The 16,621-nt window shown below is 46.0% G+C and overlaps 1 protein-coding gene across 1 annotated transcript; it reads right to left on the bottom strand.

Annotated features, from left to right (window-relative positions):
* Positions 1-54: 54 nt before the first annotated feature.
* SLC49A3 (solute carrier family 49 member 3) lies at positions 55-15,969 on the bottom strand. Its single transcript, XM_052701202.1, has 10 exons — positions 15,804-15,969; positions 11,387-11,545; positions 10,262-10,481; positions 7,192-7,268; positions 6,947-7,084; positions 6,305-6,421; positions 5,198-5,350; positions 3,975-4,132; positions 3,153-3,265; positions 55-2,112 (listed from the first exon to the last, which is right to left on the bottom strand). Exons 1-10 carry the CDS (start codon positions 15,921-15,923, stop codon positions 1,958-1,960), a joined length of 1,410 nt encoding a protein of 469 aa, XP_052557162.1. The 5' UTR covers positions 15,924-15,969; the 3' UTR covers positions 55-1,957.
* Positions 15,970-16,621: the final 652 nt, after the last annotated feature.

Raw genomic sequence — 16,621 nt, 5'->3', positions numbered from 1 at the left:
CTGCTGTAACAGATGTGATGCACCTTTGCATCTATAAAAAGTGAGAAAAGATGATTTTTTTCTTAATATTTTATTAAATTACCCTTTATTAAAAAACATAAGCATTTGTTAATATATAAATTTATGAAGTACCAAGTGATTTTTGTTTCCCAGTACATCAGGACTCAGAAGTGAACTGGTGTATTTGGTGTTAATTCCATGTATTAGTCCCAAGGCTGCAGAAATTACCAACAAGTTAGTGTCAGAGATGGCTAATTTCATTCCTCTGATAGATCTGTATTCATCTTGCTTCACTTCAGTTTAAGACATCCTTCCTGCTCACCTTGACAGACATCAGTGCTTGCAAAGGATAGCAAGGCTGGAGCTGTAAGAACTAGCTGACTCCCTAGAAAGATGCAGGAATTTGTTTTATAAAGGGAGAAAATTCCATATCATGGAATCATCTGAGTTGGAAGGAACCGTTAAAGGTCGTCCTGGCAATGAACGGGACATCTATAGCTAACTACATGCTAACACAGAAGAGAATTCAGTCATTGAGAAAGTTCTTTTTTACCTTGTTTCTTAGGGAAAGTGCATTCTTTGCCTTGTGAACATCTAACCAGAGTGGAGGAAAACAGTCACTGTTTTCAGAGGTCAACAATTCTGAGATCCCCCTGCAAGCCGCATGGTATGAAACATCCCCAAGTTCCACCATCTGTTTTTTTTAGCACCAAAATATTCGAAAGTAGAAAGTCCTGAAGTTGTATGTTAAGACCTGAACACCAAAGCAGGACACTGGGCTGCTGTGCAAGTATTGTTGTAAAATGAAAAGACCATTAGACCCACTGTAATTGGTAGTGTAACAGAACTCTGAAGGGATCTTTTGGGTCACTAACAGTCTCTTCAAATACTGAAGAATAGCTGTCAGTTGCAGAGAGAAATCGAAGGTTTTGGATGTTGTTTCTTACTTGATCTTCCTCAAAAAAGTCCCTGTAATCTGCAGGAACTTGTGCAGGTGCTGTCCATTCTCTACATAGTCATCTTGCCAGATCTCTTGCCAGTTCTGCGCCACCAAGCACTGCCACACCATTCACAAAAAAGTGACCTGACTTCTGCATGACTGACTGACTTTATCCTATGGGAAAGCATGTCTTGGCTTGGTGGAATACACAACCCTAATCACATCAGCAAGTTTGTCTTCTTGTGCACAGCTTGAATCAATGGAATTGCAGGACAGATGATGAAACAAACAGAGCCCAGCTAAAACAAACTGATCTAAAATGTCTCAGCATCCAGCAAGTGACCAGACAGGGCAAGGAAAACTGGCATACTTAATGTCTGCTGCTTACTCATTTTTTCTCTAACAGTCCTGTTTTCTTTTCCTGTTTCTAAGAGAGGACTAAGTGTCTTACTTGCAACAGATTTATATTGCAGATCATACACTTACATCTCCTCACTGCAACAGAATGATGTAGCTCCTGCCACACTATTGTGCCTCCTAGGAGCTCCACACTTAACAGGAAGAATCCTTACACTGTATGAGAACCACAGTTCTAGAAGGCAATTTTTCTGGCATGTTTGTGGTAGGAAGTGCTTCCACCCCTTTTAAAGCTTCTCTTCTGATCCAAGTACACGTGCAAAAATGGTGAAATATGATGCTCTTGTTCTCTGCGACATTTCTTCAGCTTGAACCAAGTCAGGGAGAAATCCCTGTTATCTGTGTAGTTGTCCAGTTCCTTTGGTCTCTCTGGCAGCCCAGTGCTACACTCACAAATAAATACCAGACTGGGGGAAGCATAGCAAATGTGCCCCAATGCCTGCAGTAGCCCCCCTTCCCCCCCCTTCTGAAATCCAAAGTGCTTGTTTTGCAGCAGGACCCACATCCCCGCCTGCCAGCTGACCACATGCATTCCTGAACCCTGCTCACAGGCCTGAGTCCTTCCCTGACTGGTCCCTTGGTATGCCCTCCTCAGCTGGATTAGGCTTCAGGAGCATCATCTGATCCTGTATCTTCTGCCTTGACCGTGTCACTACTGTTTGTCTCAGCATGGAGCCGCTTGTAGTCAGTGTGAAAGAAGATGACGTAGAAACATGCCATGGCACTGCAGAGGCCTGCCATCAACAGGACTGGAGCTGCAAACAAGATACATTTTTAGATGGTGAACTGAATCCTCATACTCCAGTGTTGCAAAAGTCCAGAGCAACTGCACGGTCCAGGTGAAAATCTCTCCAGGGCTAGCCTGAGGACAATGTACAGCTTAAGACTGGGCAACACTGGTTGGGTGAAAGTCAAATCCCACCTCACATAACAAGGACTCTGAAAGATCATTTGAGTGAAATCTGCCAGGGCTCAAGTCCTCCAAGGCCCCACAGGTTGGAGGTCTTACATCACTGCACGCAGTGAGTTTGTGGGAATACATCTGCATGTATTTTGTGTGCATGTGTGTGTACAGCTGCGTGTTGGGGACTGGTGAAGAAAACTACAAGCCCCATTTCCAACTCTCTCTCACAGGTAGGGTTGCCATCCACTACTTCAGGCTGCCCAGGGCCTCATCCAACCTGGCCTTGAATACCTCCAGGGATGGGACATCAATGGCTTCTCTGAACCTCACCACCCTGAGGAAGCCATATTGTTTTTTGGGGACAGCGAAGTCTTGTTCCCTGTCAGCAAGTAGAGCTGGTTCTGGGGATTCCTGCTCAGCTGAAAATTTAAAAGAAAAAATGCTTGCCAGCCTCTGTGTTACGGTGTGTCCTTAGGAACTGATGTTAGTATTACATAAATAAGAGATCAAAATGAGAATTTAGCTTACAGTGCAAGCATATTTGTGCTCCATTTCATCTCAGTTTGCCTTCTCCTGGCTAGGAACAGTAGTGTGGAATAAGTCAGAACAAGGCTGCACAGGCACACTACAAACCCTGTAACATCTATGTGTGCAGAAGCAAAGGAATTAGTTTTTAGTCAGTGTGTCCGTAGTCTTGACTTGCCACATTGCATAGCAGCACAGGCTGTGTGTGCTGCATGGATAGGATTTTCCAGTAAGAGTGGTGAAGCTCAGAGACAGGTGCAGTAGAAACTGGTCTTGCAGGGTCCTTAACAGTGAGACATAGGTGGGAGTGGGGGACATGTAGTGTGCAGCTGAGCATGCAGCATTGTTTTTTAAAGATGTGCTTACTTGTCCAGTCTAGGGCTCCATCCTGGTCAAGAGCGCAGGTAGAAGATGGGTCCTTAGAAACACGGACAGTGAGAGCTTGCAGCAGAATCATAAAGACCACACCTTCAATCTGGCTGTGGAGAGAAGCCAGCATGCAGTGACTACGTCTTTCACCAATGACCAAAACAAGTCCAGTTTCCTCAGTAAAAGAAAGCAATGCCCAGAACAGGGTCCTTCTTGCAGAGAAAGCCGCAATCAGCTGTTCCTGACCAACGCCCTTGGCTAACAGGCTCTGGTTCACAGGCCACATCAGCCTTTCAGAACACCCTGCCAATACAGCAGGATGACAGTGCAATCACTGCAAAGCTGGGAAGGTACTGAACTATAGCTGTCAAGGTGCTGAGGCTTAGTCACTGGCTAGAGGTTTGGAAATACCTCTCACTGCAGGGGTGAGGATGGGAAAAAGATTTCAGCCTCCTCCTCATCACAGCTGGCCGATAGCAGCAATGAAGTTCAGAACCAGCGGGAGACAAGTGCTTTCAAATCAAGTGTCTGTTGCCCCTCTTTGACTGGTTTCTTGCTGCTGCAGCTCCACTTGTTACACAAAAGTGGTACTGAGCAGGCATAACACTGCTTAGGGCTCAGTCACTCCTGCAGCAGAAAAGTATCAAAACTTTTAGTGGAAGTTCACTGACTCCACAGCTCAGCCAGCCACTTCATCCCTTGCCAAAGGCAAAGGCATGGCTGACAGTGATGCTCATTCTGCTCTGTCTGCATCAATGAACCTGTGTGTGCACAGGAACCCACGTTCATCTGTCACCTGGATTTAACTTGTCTGCTTACCTTGCAACAAAAATCAGTCCTGTAGATGTGCCTTCTCCCACAGGATAAGAACACTCCACTGCCAGCTCCATGGCTACAGGGTACATGGCAAAACCAAAGAAACCAAAGATTGAGCAGGAGATGGCCAGAGCAATGGCCTGATCTCTGAACCGAGAAGCCTGCAGGCAGAAAAACAGCATAAAAATCTCAGTCAACTTTGCTGCACAGAAGGTCTTTGAACTCATAACCTGCAGGTAGTCCCAAGCATTTGCTATCCACCAGCACTGTATTTCTTCATTCTTCAAATCTCTAGAGTCATCACATTGCTACTCAGTGAACATTTAGCTTTTTAAGCCAGGCAACAGAGGATCAGCAGAATTACGTGAAGAATGTGGATGCAGTCACAGTACTGTGACTTGATTTTCTGAACTTACTAACTGCAAATGCACTTGCTTTATCTCCACAACTCAGTGAAACACACTCTGTCATCCTGATAAGCATTTCAGAACTGGCAATTTGCATTGAATTACATGTGAGAATTCACTGGGATACTATAGCTCAGTTTACACTTAAAACTATTCCTTATCATGTTAGATTCATGTTTGTAACACTGGGATATTTAAACAAACAAACAAACACAAAGAAAAAATCTGAACAATCCACAAACTTTGGTGCTAAATTTAATCTCAAAGCAGCCTAATTCCTAGATCTGGTGGAAAAAAATGGCCTTGTCTCACCACTAAGAAAGTGGTAAGCCCTGCAGCCAGAGTACTGGTAACCTCATTCCTTAATAATGCTTTAAATTCCCAAAGAAACAGCAGGTGTCTTGCAGCAGAGCTCCAGAGGCCTGGATGGAGCTTGTGAAGTACAAACTGTGTCTGGATTCAGAGCTCAAAACATCAGGGCATCAAGCAGATTTGGATGGGTGGATTTTATTTTACTGCTTTGAACTAATAGTTTGTCTGTATGGGACAAGGGTGAGAAAGAAAAGGAGGGGTAAGAAAGAAGTGATCCAACATAAGGAAGTAAATTGCATCAATTCATTTACATCCTGAAGCTCTGTCTGAAGCTCCAAAGTTTCACTCTGTGAAATCTCCAGAAAAGGGTTTTTCTGTTAAAAATCCTATCTTCATAAAAGCTTAATAAATACTGTGACATCAAATGACCCTGTTTTGAGCTGATGATTTACTAGATGGCAACAGAAATAAGCCCATAGGTGTGGTACAATGCAAGGGAGAACTCACCACTGCAAAAACGATGCTGGCAAGGGCACTCAGACAGAAACAGACTTTAGTGGACTCTATGAAATTCCTTGTCCGGTCAACATACAATCCTAGCAGGAAGGCACCCAACAAACCGCACACTGTGAACAGAGCACCATCCAGGCCAGCAAATACCTAGTGGACATAAAAATTAAGTAGCTGAGAAAACACAGTGGTTAGGAATGAGGTTTTAATGTCACTGACTGATCCACCTGCCTGCTGCTAGCGGGTCACCTTCTGAGGCAGAGCAAGTTTTCACTGCAGGGCTGTGGGCTGCAAACAACTGGGCCCAGAATCAGTGCTCCTACACATGTAGGACAACAGAGTAGTCTTGAGGTTTCACTGGATGACAAATTTTGGCATGCCTGGCAAGGGAAGCTGAACGTGCAGCAAGGCAGGTCAATGTGCAGACATCTAACAGCTGGAGTTAAGAGTGCTTTAAGAGGACTCCAGGAGGATACAAGCAGTGGGACTAAAGTGCTGTCCGCCTAAGGGGAAACATAGGAACTGGCGCACCCCTTGTTATTGCAGGGAGACAGCAGGAGGAACCAGCTGTGCAAACCCTGTTTACAGCCGTGAAAGCTGCACCTGGCCAGTACCTTGAGAAGAAAGGAGAAACAGATATGTCACAGTACCTGTGATTTCCTACTGCCTTGACTTCATGTAAGACTGCCTAAAGTAAAAAAGCAATTGCATCAGCCAGCCTTCAGCAGCCTGGTTGCTCTAGGGCTCACATGAGTCTCCAAGCCTCTCTGGGAAGTCAGAAAGCTGCTTAAACATCTATGTTCTACAACAGCTTCAGAAAATGCAATACCCTAAACAGTGTTTGCGGAGAAAAGGTTTTTAAATTGCAAAAGTGAGCCTGGACAAAGGCAGTAATAAAAACCTAGATCATCCATTACACTGAAAGACTTACTAACTGTGCTGGGCATTAATGTACTGCTTAACATACATTAAAGAGAACATGCAAATAAGATATGAGACAATGCAACATATTCAATTGTCTTCATTTTGTTCTGATTTACTTATCAAGGAAATCATTTGGATCATGGAAGATGTGGTCAATGGGGAGGAAGGGAAAAAACTCACGTTTGAATAACCCTTTTCACAAAGGATTTGTTCTAGCAGAGCTGAAAAGCAGGTGAACATCCCAATTCCTCCTCCAAAGCACACTGCCAGGATGATGTATGGCTTGTTTCTCAGGAGCTAGAGAAAGAAGTTAACATACTTAAACAAGTGGTGAAGGAAAAATGGCCAGGCTGTGACAACAGACTAGGGGGTTAGATGCTCTGACCTCTTAGTTAGAAATGCTGAGGGCAACCCTGTGAGCAGAGGAATATGGAACCCCTTGTCTGTTCAGCCAGCAGACAAGTGAAAAAACAGAGGCCGTGTAAGAAGGAGGGATCTCTTCAATGCCCAAATTCTTCTTCATCTGTTACTGCATCTGCTACCATCTCAGAAAGCTCAGGCTGTGCAGTCCTCTTGGAGGAGTCCAGTGTTCTTGTCTGTACTGGCTAAAGAGCAACCAGCCATGGCTAAATGGCCAGATAGTATCCCTCACAGCTTTGTTGTGAGCAGAATTCACTCCCCGAGGAAGAGAATCTTCCATGGCAGAACTGATGGAGTGAAATTCAGAGCCTACTTTCTCAGCAGATTCCTTAACAAATCCCTGCCTGTCAAAGCTGCATCTCTCATTTAAACACTGGTTCCTCTCTGTGCTACAGCACGTACCATTTTGAGCCCCATGAAGAAAGGCTGAGAGGTGGAGTTAGTGGCACTGGCTGAAGGAGGTGTTGGAGGAACCTTCTCACGAATCCCCACAGTGGCTAGAACACAGGCCGTTAGGGCAGGAATGGCATAAACACCTAGCTACACAACAGAAAGCAAAGCAATGTTACAGGTCTTTCCAGCTCCACTGTTCCAAACACAAATCCCAACCAATCCCAGTGGCTGAGATAAAATCAGTTTTCATTTACCATCAATGGGATGTGCCTTCCTTCAGGAACTAGTGCAGGTGACAGAATGTTTGCTATAAGAATACCCAAGGGATTGGCTAGAAGAAAATAAAAAGATGTTTTTCATGCAAGCAGTCATAATCATTTATTAATCTACATCACCACTCAGCACCAGAGTAGCAGTTTCCAAAAATCAAGTAGAGTCAGACCAAACATGTGAGAGAAGAAACCAAACATGTGAGAGAAATTAACTGTGTGGTCTCACTGTTGTCACATTTGTTGCGTCATCATCAGGAAATTCATTTATACATCCATCTTCCTACAAGACCTAAAGCTGGAAATTGATTTTCATATACAAATTATGTTGTCTGCACCCTCACAAGGCTGTTCCAGTAACATAGGGACTTAATGAAAATAAACCACTACATGTAATCTGTCCTGATATTATACAGGAACAGCAACAAATAAAGGAGAAATCCAGAGAACCTCAGAATCTCACCAGAGTCTGGAGCTATGAAAACATAAATCCTAGCACTAGCTGGGACACTTTTGAATGCAATGTGATGCCTTCGTGTATCACTTCCTCAGCCTTCCTCCAAGTTCAATGTCTCCTGAGTGCTTCACTGGCACCATGGTTTCCTTATTCACCTGTACATTCCTACAGCACGATCAGCCACTGTCACAGCCAGCCAGCCATAAAAGACTAATTTTTCACAGTAAGTAGAAAACCAGCATCCTGCAGGCACTTGCAGTTAGGGAAAAGGAGCGAGCCACAGCTGGTTTGTCTTACCCCTCTCCCACAAGAACAGTGTGCATATCAAAAAGTGGTAGTTGCCAAGAATTGTCTGGCTACCTTCTGGCACGTGCACTGGATGTGTTTGTCAATTTTATTCTCAGAAGCAGCAAACATGCCAGAGCTGGTAGTGCTGTAGATGTATGAATATTTAGCCTGGAGCAAAAAATCAGCAAAATATCCTTTTAAAATAATGAGAATCCATACAGCTAGGGAACCAGCCAGAGCAGCCTCATATTACATTTTGTGAAGACTGTCCAATAAGCACACAGCATGTACACAGTGCACACCTTCCACCACTCCTCAGTAAGAGAGTATTACTGATGTGTGGGATATTCCAGAGATCAACCACTGAATTACACCAATATTTTGTATAGAACAACAGCAGTTCTGCCAAAGCTCATTAATAATGCTACAGCACACAACAATCACAGCATTCTTGCTCTGTATTTGGAAAGTACTCACTGATGTAATGGAAATAGTTAAACAACAATTCCCAGGGAGATGCATTAAAACTTCTGTATCTGGGTAAAATAAAAAGGGAAATGTGCCTGTAAAGTGACTGTAAAGTGACTGTACTGGAGCATTTCAGTCTTCCTAGACAAAGCCAAGTTGGGGTGATTGCCCATAACTTCTTGCCAAACAGGTTCAACACAACTGAATGGCCAAGGCACAACAAGCATGAGAAGCAGCATGTAGACATTTGTTAGTGAGGTAATTAACCACTGAAGTAAATGAACAGGCTGAGGCAGATGCTCCTTCTAGGCAATATTCAAACTTTTTTTAAAAATGAAATTCTGATTTTATACAGCAGACAGTAATGGGTGTAACCAGACGCTACAAATGAAAGCCTGATAGACAGCAACATGCAGGCGTTGCAGCAGATTATTATCACAGCCCATTCAGTCCTTACACTGATATCTCAGCAAGCCACAGTTTGAACAGATTCAAATCTTGAGTATCTACTACTCCTAGCTCTTCAGTTTTATTAATTCCCACAGTTATTAATGTAAGGTCTAAGGTCACTACATCAATGGTATACTATTTAGCTGCTCTGGATGCTCTCTCACTTAAAACAATCAGATTTCTACACGCTGTGAACCTCCATATCACAGCAAAGGATCACAGGGCCCAGTGGTGCCCACCAGCACCTTCTGAATTCCTCTGGTAGTACTGGTGTCACAACACACTTACAACAGAGCTCCTTCTCCAGAAGGGAAGGTAAAGATTTATCTCACTCCTGGGAAAGAAGTAACTGTGTACCCTACTCTAGGGAAGGTGGTGCAAAAAGAATTGCCTTGTTCTAACATCACATATATCCATCCTTCTAAATAAGCATTCATGGTCTGAGTTTACCAGAAGCACTGGGAAAGCTGTACAGGTGTCTTTCTAAACTGGCCTTTTCCCCTGACTTATCTCTTCTGACACAACTCTATGGCAGTGTGAAATCTTCCTCATACCTTCAGGTAATGATTTGGCAGCTGGAACCAGCAGGTCAGCCCAGTTTTTGGGTATGTCTCAAGGAAGTGAGAAGCCAAGGAAAATGTCACACAGAAGGAGGAAACAGGTCTTTTAAGTGCAGTATCCTAACCCTAGTAGCAGATAAAGGAACCAAGAAAAGGATGAGGTCAGAGAAAGCAAATCTGGTACCTCCAGTTTCCCAGCTTCCAGAAACTTTTGCTAGGGACTTTACAATTGAGAAATTATTTCTGTGTGCATAGTCCTGCTGCACTTAGCACATTCAGTGTGTATGCATGGCTCATCAAGTATATTTTACATGTGTAAGCATGTAAAATATATGCACTGGGAACAGATGATCAGCCTTGCTACTGGATGAACTGGTGAACAAAACTGCTGCTGCAGCCTCACCTCTATCTAGTTACAGAATTTGATTTCTATGACCACAAGCATAGCTTGCAAACTGGACATACGCTCAACAAGTTGCACAGGTAAAGCCACTGCAGACTTAAGATTTAGTAATGCCGAGGGCTATCCTCAGCAAAGATAGTCATCTTGTTATGGCAGAGGAGAAGTAGGCTGGGAATCTCACTTATAACTCTGCACTTGGACATGGCTGAGGCCCATTTCTCACTTGGTAGCATGAGAATGCCTGCCTGTCCTGTGAAGCCTCTGAAGGCACTGATTTATTGCAGGAAGCTATGACACTTTTGGCTAGAGCTGTGTTTGCAAGGCCTAAGAACTGTATAGAGAAGGCTTCGTTTGCTGGCTGTCTCTGAAAGCAGTACAAATGCTAGCAGGTTCTGGAAGTTAACAAAGTTACCGTGTAGTACCACTTACACATGGATGAGATCATATTTGCAGTTGCTCTCTGGTGATCTGGGAACCATAAAGCTGCCAGCTTAGTTGGTGAAAAGATGACAAGAGGCTGAGCCAAGGCACAGAGGCACTGCCCAACAAACAGGTACCAGTAATTCTGAGAGCCCAAGCTCATGAACTTCAGGACGCTGAACATCCGGATGATGCTACCCATCATATTCAGCCATGCACTCAGGATCACCTGCAAGCAGAAACAGCCATGGGTTGTGCGTTGCAACGCGAAGGACCTAACTTAATGCAACAACATAGCATAAGCAAGGTCTCCGATGAATTCTGGGAGACACTAATAATGGTTAATAATGGCTGCACAGAAAGCTGCCTGCAGATTGTCCCCACCCCTTTGGATCACTGCAGGATGTTACTGATCCAAAGATAATCTATTTACCAGACTCCTTAAGGATCAAGGTTTTCTGGTCTACACCATCATGCAGCTTATGCAAGACAACAGATACTGTTGTGGGATTTAGTAGAAATCCAAAGTTCACTATTCTCACTCTGTTTTCAAGTTTTTGCCATCACCCATATATCTTGCTGTGATGATTCAAAGACCATGGAAATGAGTTATCCAGTATACAGGTCCTGCTAGTGTTCTGTTCCCTTAGTGCCTGTTTAAGTGCCACAATCTCAAGTCTCACAGTTTTTCGGAAGACTGTGCTGAGATACCAAGCTGCACACTGTGAGCTGACAGGAGTCACTAGCTTGCTTGCACCTGGTCCTGCCATTCCTTAAACTGGCCCTACAAGCACAATAGCTGTATTAACACTACTCCCTAGAAAACCCCATCCAATGCTGTCCGTCCCTGTCAGATGGCTAAAGCAAAAAAAAAAAAAAAAAAAAACCAAGCAGAAAAACAGGAAAAATACTACATTCATTATGACTTTTCCTACTACCCCCTCCCTTCCAAGGTGGTGACAGCTATTACTGAACTAGAACTGAGCATTCAACACAGCCATCCTCTTCTGCATTTAGCAAGACAAGATTCACCATCTACATACCAGTGCTTTGTCCTGCTAAACCCACAGAGAGGTTACCTCCACCATCTTTGGGTGACAAGCCCTCATGGTATGATTCAATGATTCAACTCACAGCACATCTGAGCCCCACACTGTCAAGAACCCATGTTGCCACCAGACCAAAGGGGATTGAGATGAGCAGGTACACTATTGAGAGCCAGTTGACCATCTCCAGGGAAATGTGGAAGTAGGCAGCAGTCTGGTCAGCCACTGGAGCAAATGTCAACCATAGCTGCAGAACAGAGAGTAAAAATGAGTAAGCATGACCATCATTACCAGAACAGATTTTCAGCATCCCTGCAACCTAATTACATCAGTAAGAGGCTTACAATCTAGTCTCCCTCCACCCATTCCAAAGGAGTCCAGCATCTGTCCTCCCTCCCACTTCTGCAGGAGGTTACTGGTGGGCTGCATGCCAACACGTCCTTGCCTGCAATGGTAGCAGCACGAGGGACAGCTAAAGGCAGCGCAGACTCAACACTTCACTAAGCAACAGCTGGAGAGGGCAGCATAAATAAATGCAACCCTGGGACTGCCAGATGTCAAAGGAGCACCCTAAGTATATTAATACATTACATATACAAACAGCCTCACCAGATAAAGTAGAAAAATATTGGTTTTCATGAAATGTAAGCTGTTAACCAATGTCTACCTCCACATACACCAACAAATTAAGATTTTAGATGTGAAAAGCAAAAAGACTTGCAGAGTGGAAAGCACATGTAACCAAATAAGGTGCAAGCATTTTGCAATGTTAATGGCAGTGTCAGCTAGCACAAGTTGCCATTTGGAGTGTTTTTCACTGTCAGGCAGACTGTATAGCTGTGCACAGTGTGGCAACGCCTCTTTAACATCCTTCCTGTACAGTCTGAAAAGAAACATGGCTCATAAGAAAGGAGACCTTGTTCTTTACAACAGACACAGCTCAGCAATCATCAGGCAGTCACTTTCAGCAGCAGCCGCCCAGTCTCAGCATGCTCTCTCATGCACCAGGACAAGGCAGTGTGGCTGCCATGAAAGTGATGTTGGATGTCCTCCTGTGACACACAGTACTCCTCCTCCAAAGCCACACACCAGATTTCTCTTCTTCGAGCTAACTGACACCAAGACCAGAAGCGAATAGCCTCTGGCCTCAGCTGATGTCATCCATGCTAATACAGTAGCCCAGGAAGGAAGGACAGACAGCTTGGATGTCAGTTTCAGCCTCTTAAAGACCATGGGAAGATAGGCAGGAGCAGGCGCTGGACAGCAGCAGCTGCGTGTGAATACATGTCTATAAGGGCTCTGCTGGAACAGACAGGTGTGGGTGAGGAGTGTGTGCACAAAGCCCTGCAGCCCACTTGTGTGGCTCTCCTTCCTCTCCAAGTGCACCAAGTAGTGGTACAAGTCCTTCAGGAGAGCAAGTCAGGAGCCAGCCAGCCACGTGTGAACCAGCTCTGCCTGCTGCTTCCTCTTCCTTCCTCTTCACCTTACTCAAGCTGACAAGCACAGAGCAGGGCAGGAAGCACTCCCCAGACTCATTCTGCTGTGCATTTCTCTGTCCCCTTCACTGAGGCAGGAAGTTCCTCTTGTAAAGCAGTTTCCACCCTTTGAACTCAGCAGTAAGGAGGCAAAGAGAAAGGAGGCTTTTGCCTCAGCAGTTAGCACTTCCTGGGTACTAGTGAACAGCAAAGCTTTAGGTTAAACACCCACACACTCAAAAACACTGTGTCAATTTAACAAAACAAACATGGAGTGCATCCACATAATAATGTCACCTCTTACTCAAAAGTGGTGGCATGAGACATCTGGGGAGCAGTCACCTAAGCTTAGCCCAGATGTGGTCAGAAGTGCCACATAGCCCAGGACTTCAGGCGGAAACTGCATGAAGTAGATGATGCCTACTTAAGGACTTTTTAAACGGATTTCTTACACTGTTTTCAGCTAGCAGTGTCCAGAACAGCAGTATTTAGAGATATGAGAACCAAGCTCCAGCAAGACAGTAGTCACTTCACGGAGCAGTTACAGACAGTGTCTGTAAATCCACGTGTCTTAAATCCACGTCAGTAACAGATGTTCAAGGAAAAGACAGCTTCTCTCAGGTGTAAAATCTTTCCTTATCTACCCTCATATTCTCTCTCATAGAGAAAGAATTTTACAAGGTGATGTAGAGCAGAGGTACTTTCCTTTTCATCATCACACAGTCAGGCCCAGCTTCACTCAATCAGAATTTTAAAACAGAATGAACAAAGAAACATTTATATCTCAGCCTGTCCTTGTTGCGTGACAGAGCGTGCTTTCCTGCAGACAAATGGCTCCTACATTGTCCTCGTGACACTGACAACAATCCTCCTCTCTCAAGGCTGCCTGCTGTCTGTCATTTTCACTGACACCAGAGGCCACTAAAAAGGAAAGCTGCATGTGTGCATGACTAAGAGGAGGATACAAGGTGTCATCACAGAAGCTCAGTCCACCCTATGAGGTGACCTGCTCTCTCCAAATAAAAGAGCTCAGAAGTTGGGTGTGCACACCATTTGCATTTTGCAGACACACTGACACAGGAATACCCACCACAAAGTACTGCATGCAGCACCTGAGCAGGAATTAAGGACACATCTCAACTTGCATGGCAATTTTCATGCCACAGAACTGGTAAGCTAATCTTTCCATCTGGAACTTTTAAACAGAAACCAGCCAAGTTGATTTCATGGCCTTTTAACCACTCCCTCAGTTTTGATGTGATTTTCCCCTCTAATATTTGGGAGGAACATCTGCATCAGAAAACATTTGGTCACAACTTTCTGTGTCAGCATATTTGTGAATTCCACAGATGTGCAGAGGCTTACTAAACAGTATTGGTACCGGAGGGTGTCTATTAAGCACACAGTTTTGATGTGGGGAAGTTCTGGCCCAAGTTGCTACTGTGGTAAAATAAGGCTACCGACAATCAGGATGTTGGCACAAGACTGAGCAGGCAGACAACAGTACCCTCCTTCCAGCAGCATGACCCAAGACACAGGTTCACTTGCAGGTGTATCTGAAGGACCATTTCAAGTATCTCTTCAGTTTCATTATTAACTATTTGCAAAGTTCAAGTCTTCCACGAGGGCCTGTAACAGCTTTGTACAGCATCCTTTCCCTATGTTGTCACTCCCACTCCTAGCCAGGACAGGCATCCAGGCTAACAGTGGTGCTTTCCCGTTACATGATGCACTTGTGCTGTGCCGACCTAACTGCAAGCAAACAACAGAGCTTCAAATTGATTTTCTGCAGGACAACTTATCGCACCCTTAGAGGATACAGAGATTTTGCCTAAAGAGGCTATCTGAGCTTCTGATGTTTCAGCATACAGCCAGATTCTCACTGTATTTTTTCATTTCTCCGCTACAGCACTTCTGCATCATGGAAGACACATTCTTCCTTCCCATAAATGAACATGCCCAACCTTGGCTGCCAGACAGCATGCTCTCATGGCATAGTAATCCTCAAGTGCATAAATCTACACTGCCTGATTAACTATCAACAACGTCCTCAATGAATTGGTGAGTGAAGATTTGGGCATCCAACTTGGTATGGGGAAACAAGGCAATATTTACCTTGATAACAATTTAATGTGCTCAACAAATAGGTGTGATCTAGCGTCCCTTCTTTAGGCCTTTCAGAATTAAGTATCTATGGGCAATTTAAGTTCCCACACCATTCTGCTTCAAGTTGGAAAGGATCTCTAGGACCAGCAGGTTCAGCTGTCAGCCCATGCCCACTAAACTACGCCCCTCAGTGCCACATCCACACGGTTCCTGAATACCTCTAGGTTCTGCCCTCCCTGGGCAGCCTGTGCCACTGCATCACCACTCTTTCTGAGAAGAAATGCTTCCTCATATCCAACCTGAACCTCCACTGGCACAACTTGAAGCCATTCCCTCTCATCCCATCACTGTCACCTGGGAGAAGAGGCTGAACCCCACCTCATCACAACCTCCTTTCAGGCAGTTGTAGAGAGTGATAGTCTCCCCTCAGCTGCCTTTTCTCCAGACTGAACGGTACCAGTTCCCACAGCTGCTCTCTGTAAGACTTATGCTCTAGGTCCCTCACAGCTCTGTCATCCTTAGCCTGCTGCAAAATCTCTCCTTTACCATTCTGTATTTGCAGCAAACACCAGAAGGAGACCCACCCACTCCTTTTTCTGCACATCTAAGCGTACTGGCCCAGGTCAGCATTGAAGCCCAGCCAACTCGTGCTGCTGTACCCACGGGGTACAGCATACTCCTTCAGCCTGAAGCCGTCCTTCACAGACTCGATGTTTCTGAGCCTCCCAGTGGGCCACAAGGAGTCTCATCAGCACTTCCACCTGCGCTCCATCCCAGTCTGGCCTCACCGCGGTGCTCCTCGGTTCCCCACGAACTCACACGCGCGCAGCCCTCCTCCCCAGCACGCCGTTCAGCCGCGGATTCCGCCGGTCAGAAAGGCCACTCCCGGGCCCGAGAGGCTTGGTGCCGCCCAGCTCCGCTCACCATGGCGTTGGAGCAGTTCAGCAGGCACACCACGGCCAGCAGGAACCACCGCCGCCGGTACGTCTTGAGCCGGCCCGGGCCACGCTCCGCCAGCAGGCCCGCAGTCTCACCCCCCTCCATCGCGGCTGGATAGACTCGACTCAGCCCGGCCTGGCCCGGCTCGGCCCCGCCCCCGCTCTGTGCCTCTCTGGGCGGTCCCGCGCCTTGGCCACCGCTTCCCGGGCGACGGAGCGGGCGTGGCGCTGGGGAGAGACCGACGGTGTTCAGGGGGTGGGGGGGTAGGAGGGGGGGGGGGGTGGGGGGGTAGGAGGGGGGGGGGGGGGTGGGGGGGGGGTGGAGGTGGAGCGGGGTTGCTTTTGCGCCCCCGCTCTGATGGAAACAACATCGGCGGCGCGCAGTGCCGAACGTGCGGCGATGAATACCCGCTGTTGATGTGTGCTGGCAGCTCCGCCCTGCTGGGGTGAGCTGGCGCGGCGGTGCCAGCGGGGAGTTTATGGGAGAAGAGCGGTGAGCAGGAACATGGACAGAAGGGAATGCAAGGAGAGCATGAAGCACAGAGGTGTCTCTCAGCCACCGGCATCACGGCTTGGCCCTTTTTTTTGTACGCCTCTCCTGCCCTGCACCTCCTTATTCTTTGTTGGTGCTCAGCTTCTGCCTGGTGTATCTCCATCAGTCTCCCCCTCCCACCCTCTTTTTCCCCAGCCCAGCATATCCAGTACCCCCTTGCCATCCCGGCTTTTGTTCTTAGGAACGAGGCAGTCTGAGCCACTTGTCACAGGTGCATCTCAGCTAAGCAGTTTTAAGACACTTGTAGTCAG

Source organism: Tympanuchus pallidicinctus, unplaced genomic scaffold (genome assembly GCF_026119805.1).
Source record: "Tympanuchus pallidicinctus isolate F22 unplaced genomic scaffold, pur_lepc_1.0 scaffold4, whole genome shotgun sequence".
NCBI lineage: Eukaryota > Metazoa > Chordata > Aves > Galliformes > Phasianidae > Tympanuchus > Tympanuchus pallidicinctus.
This window is presented reverse-complemented; position numbering and strand designations above follow the sequence as displayed.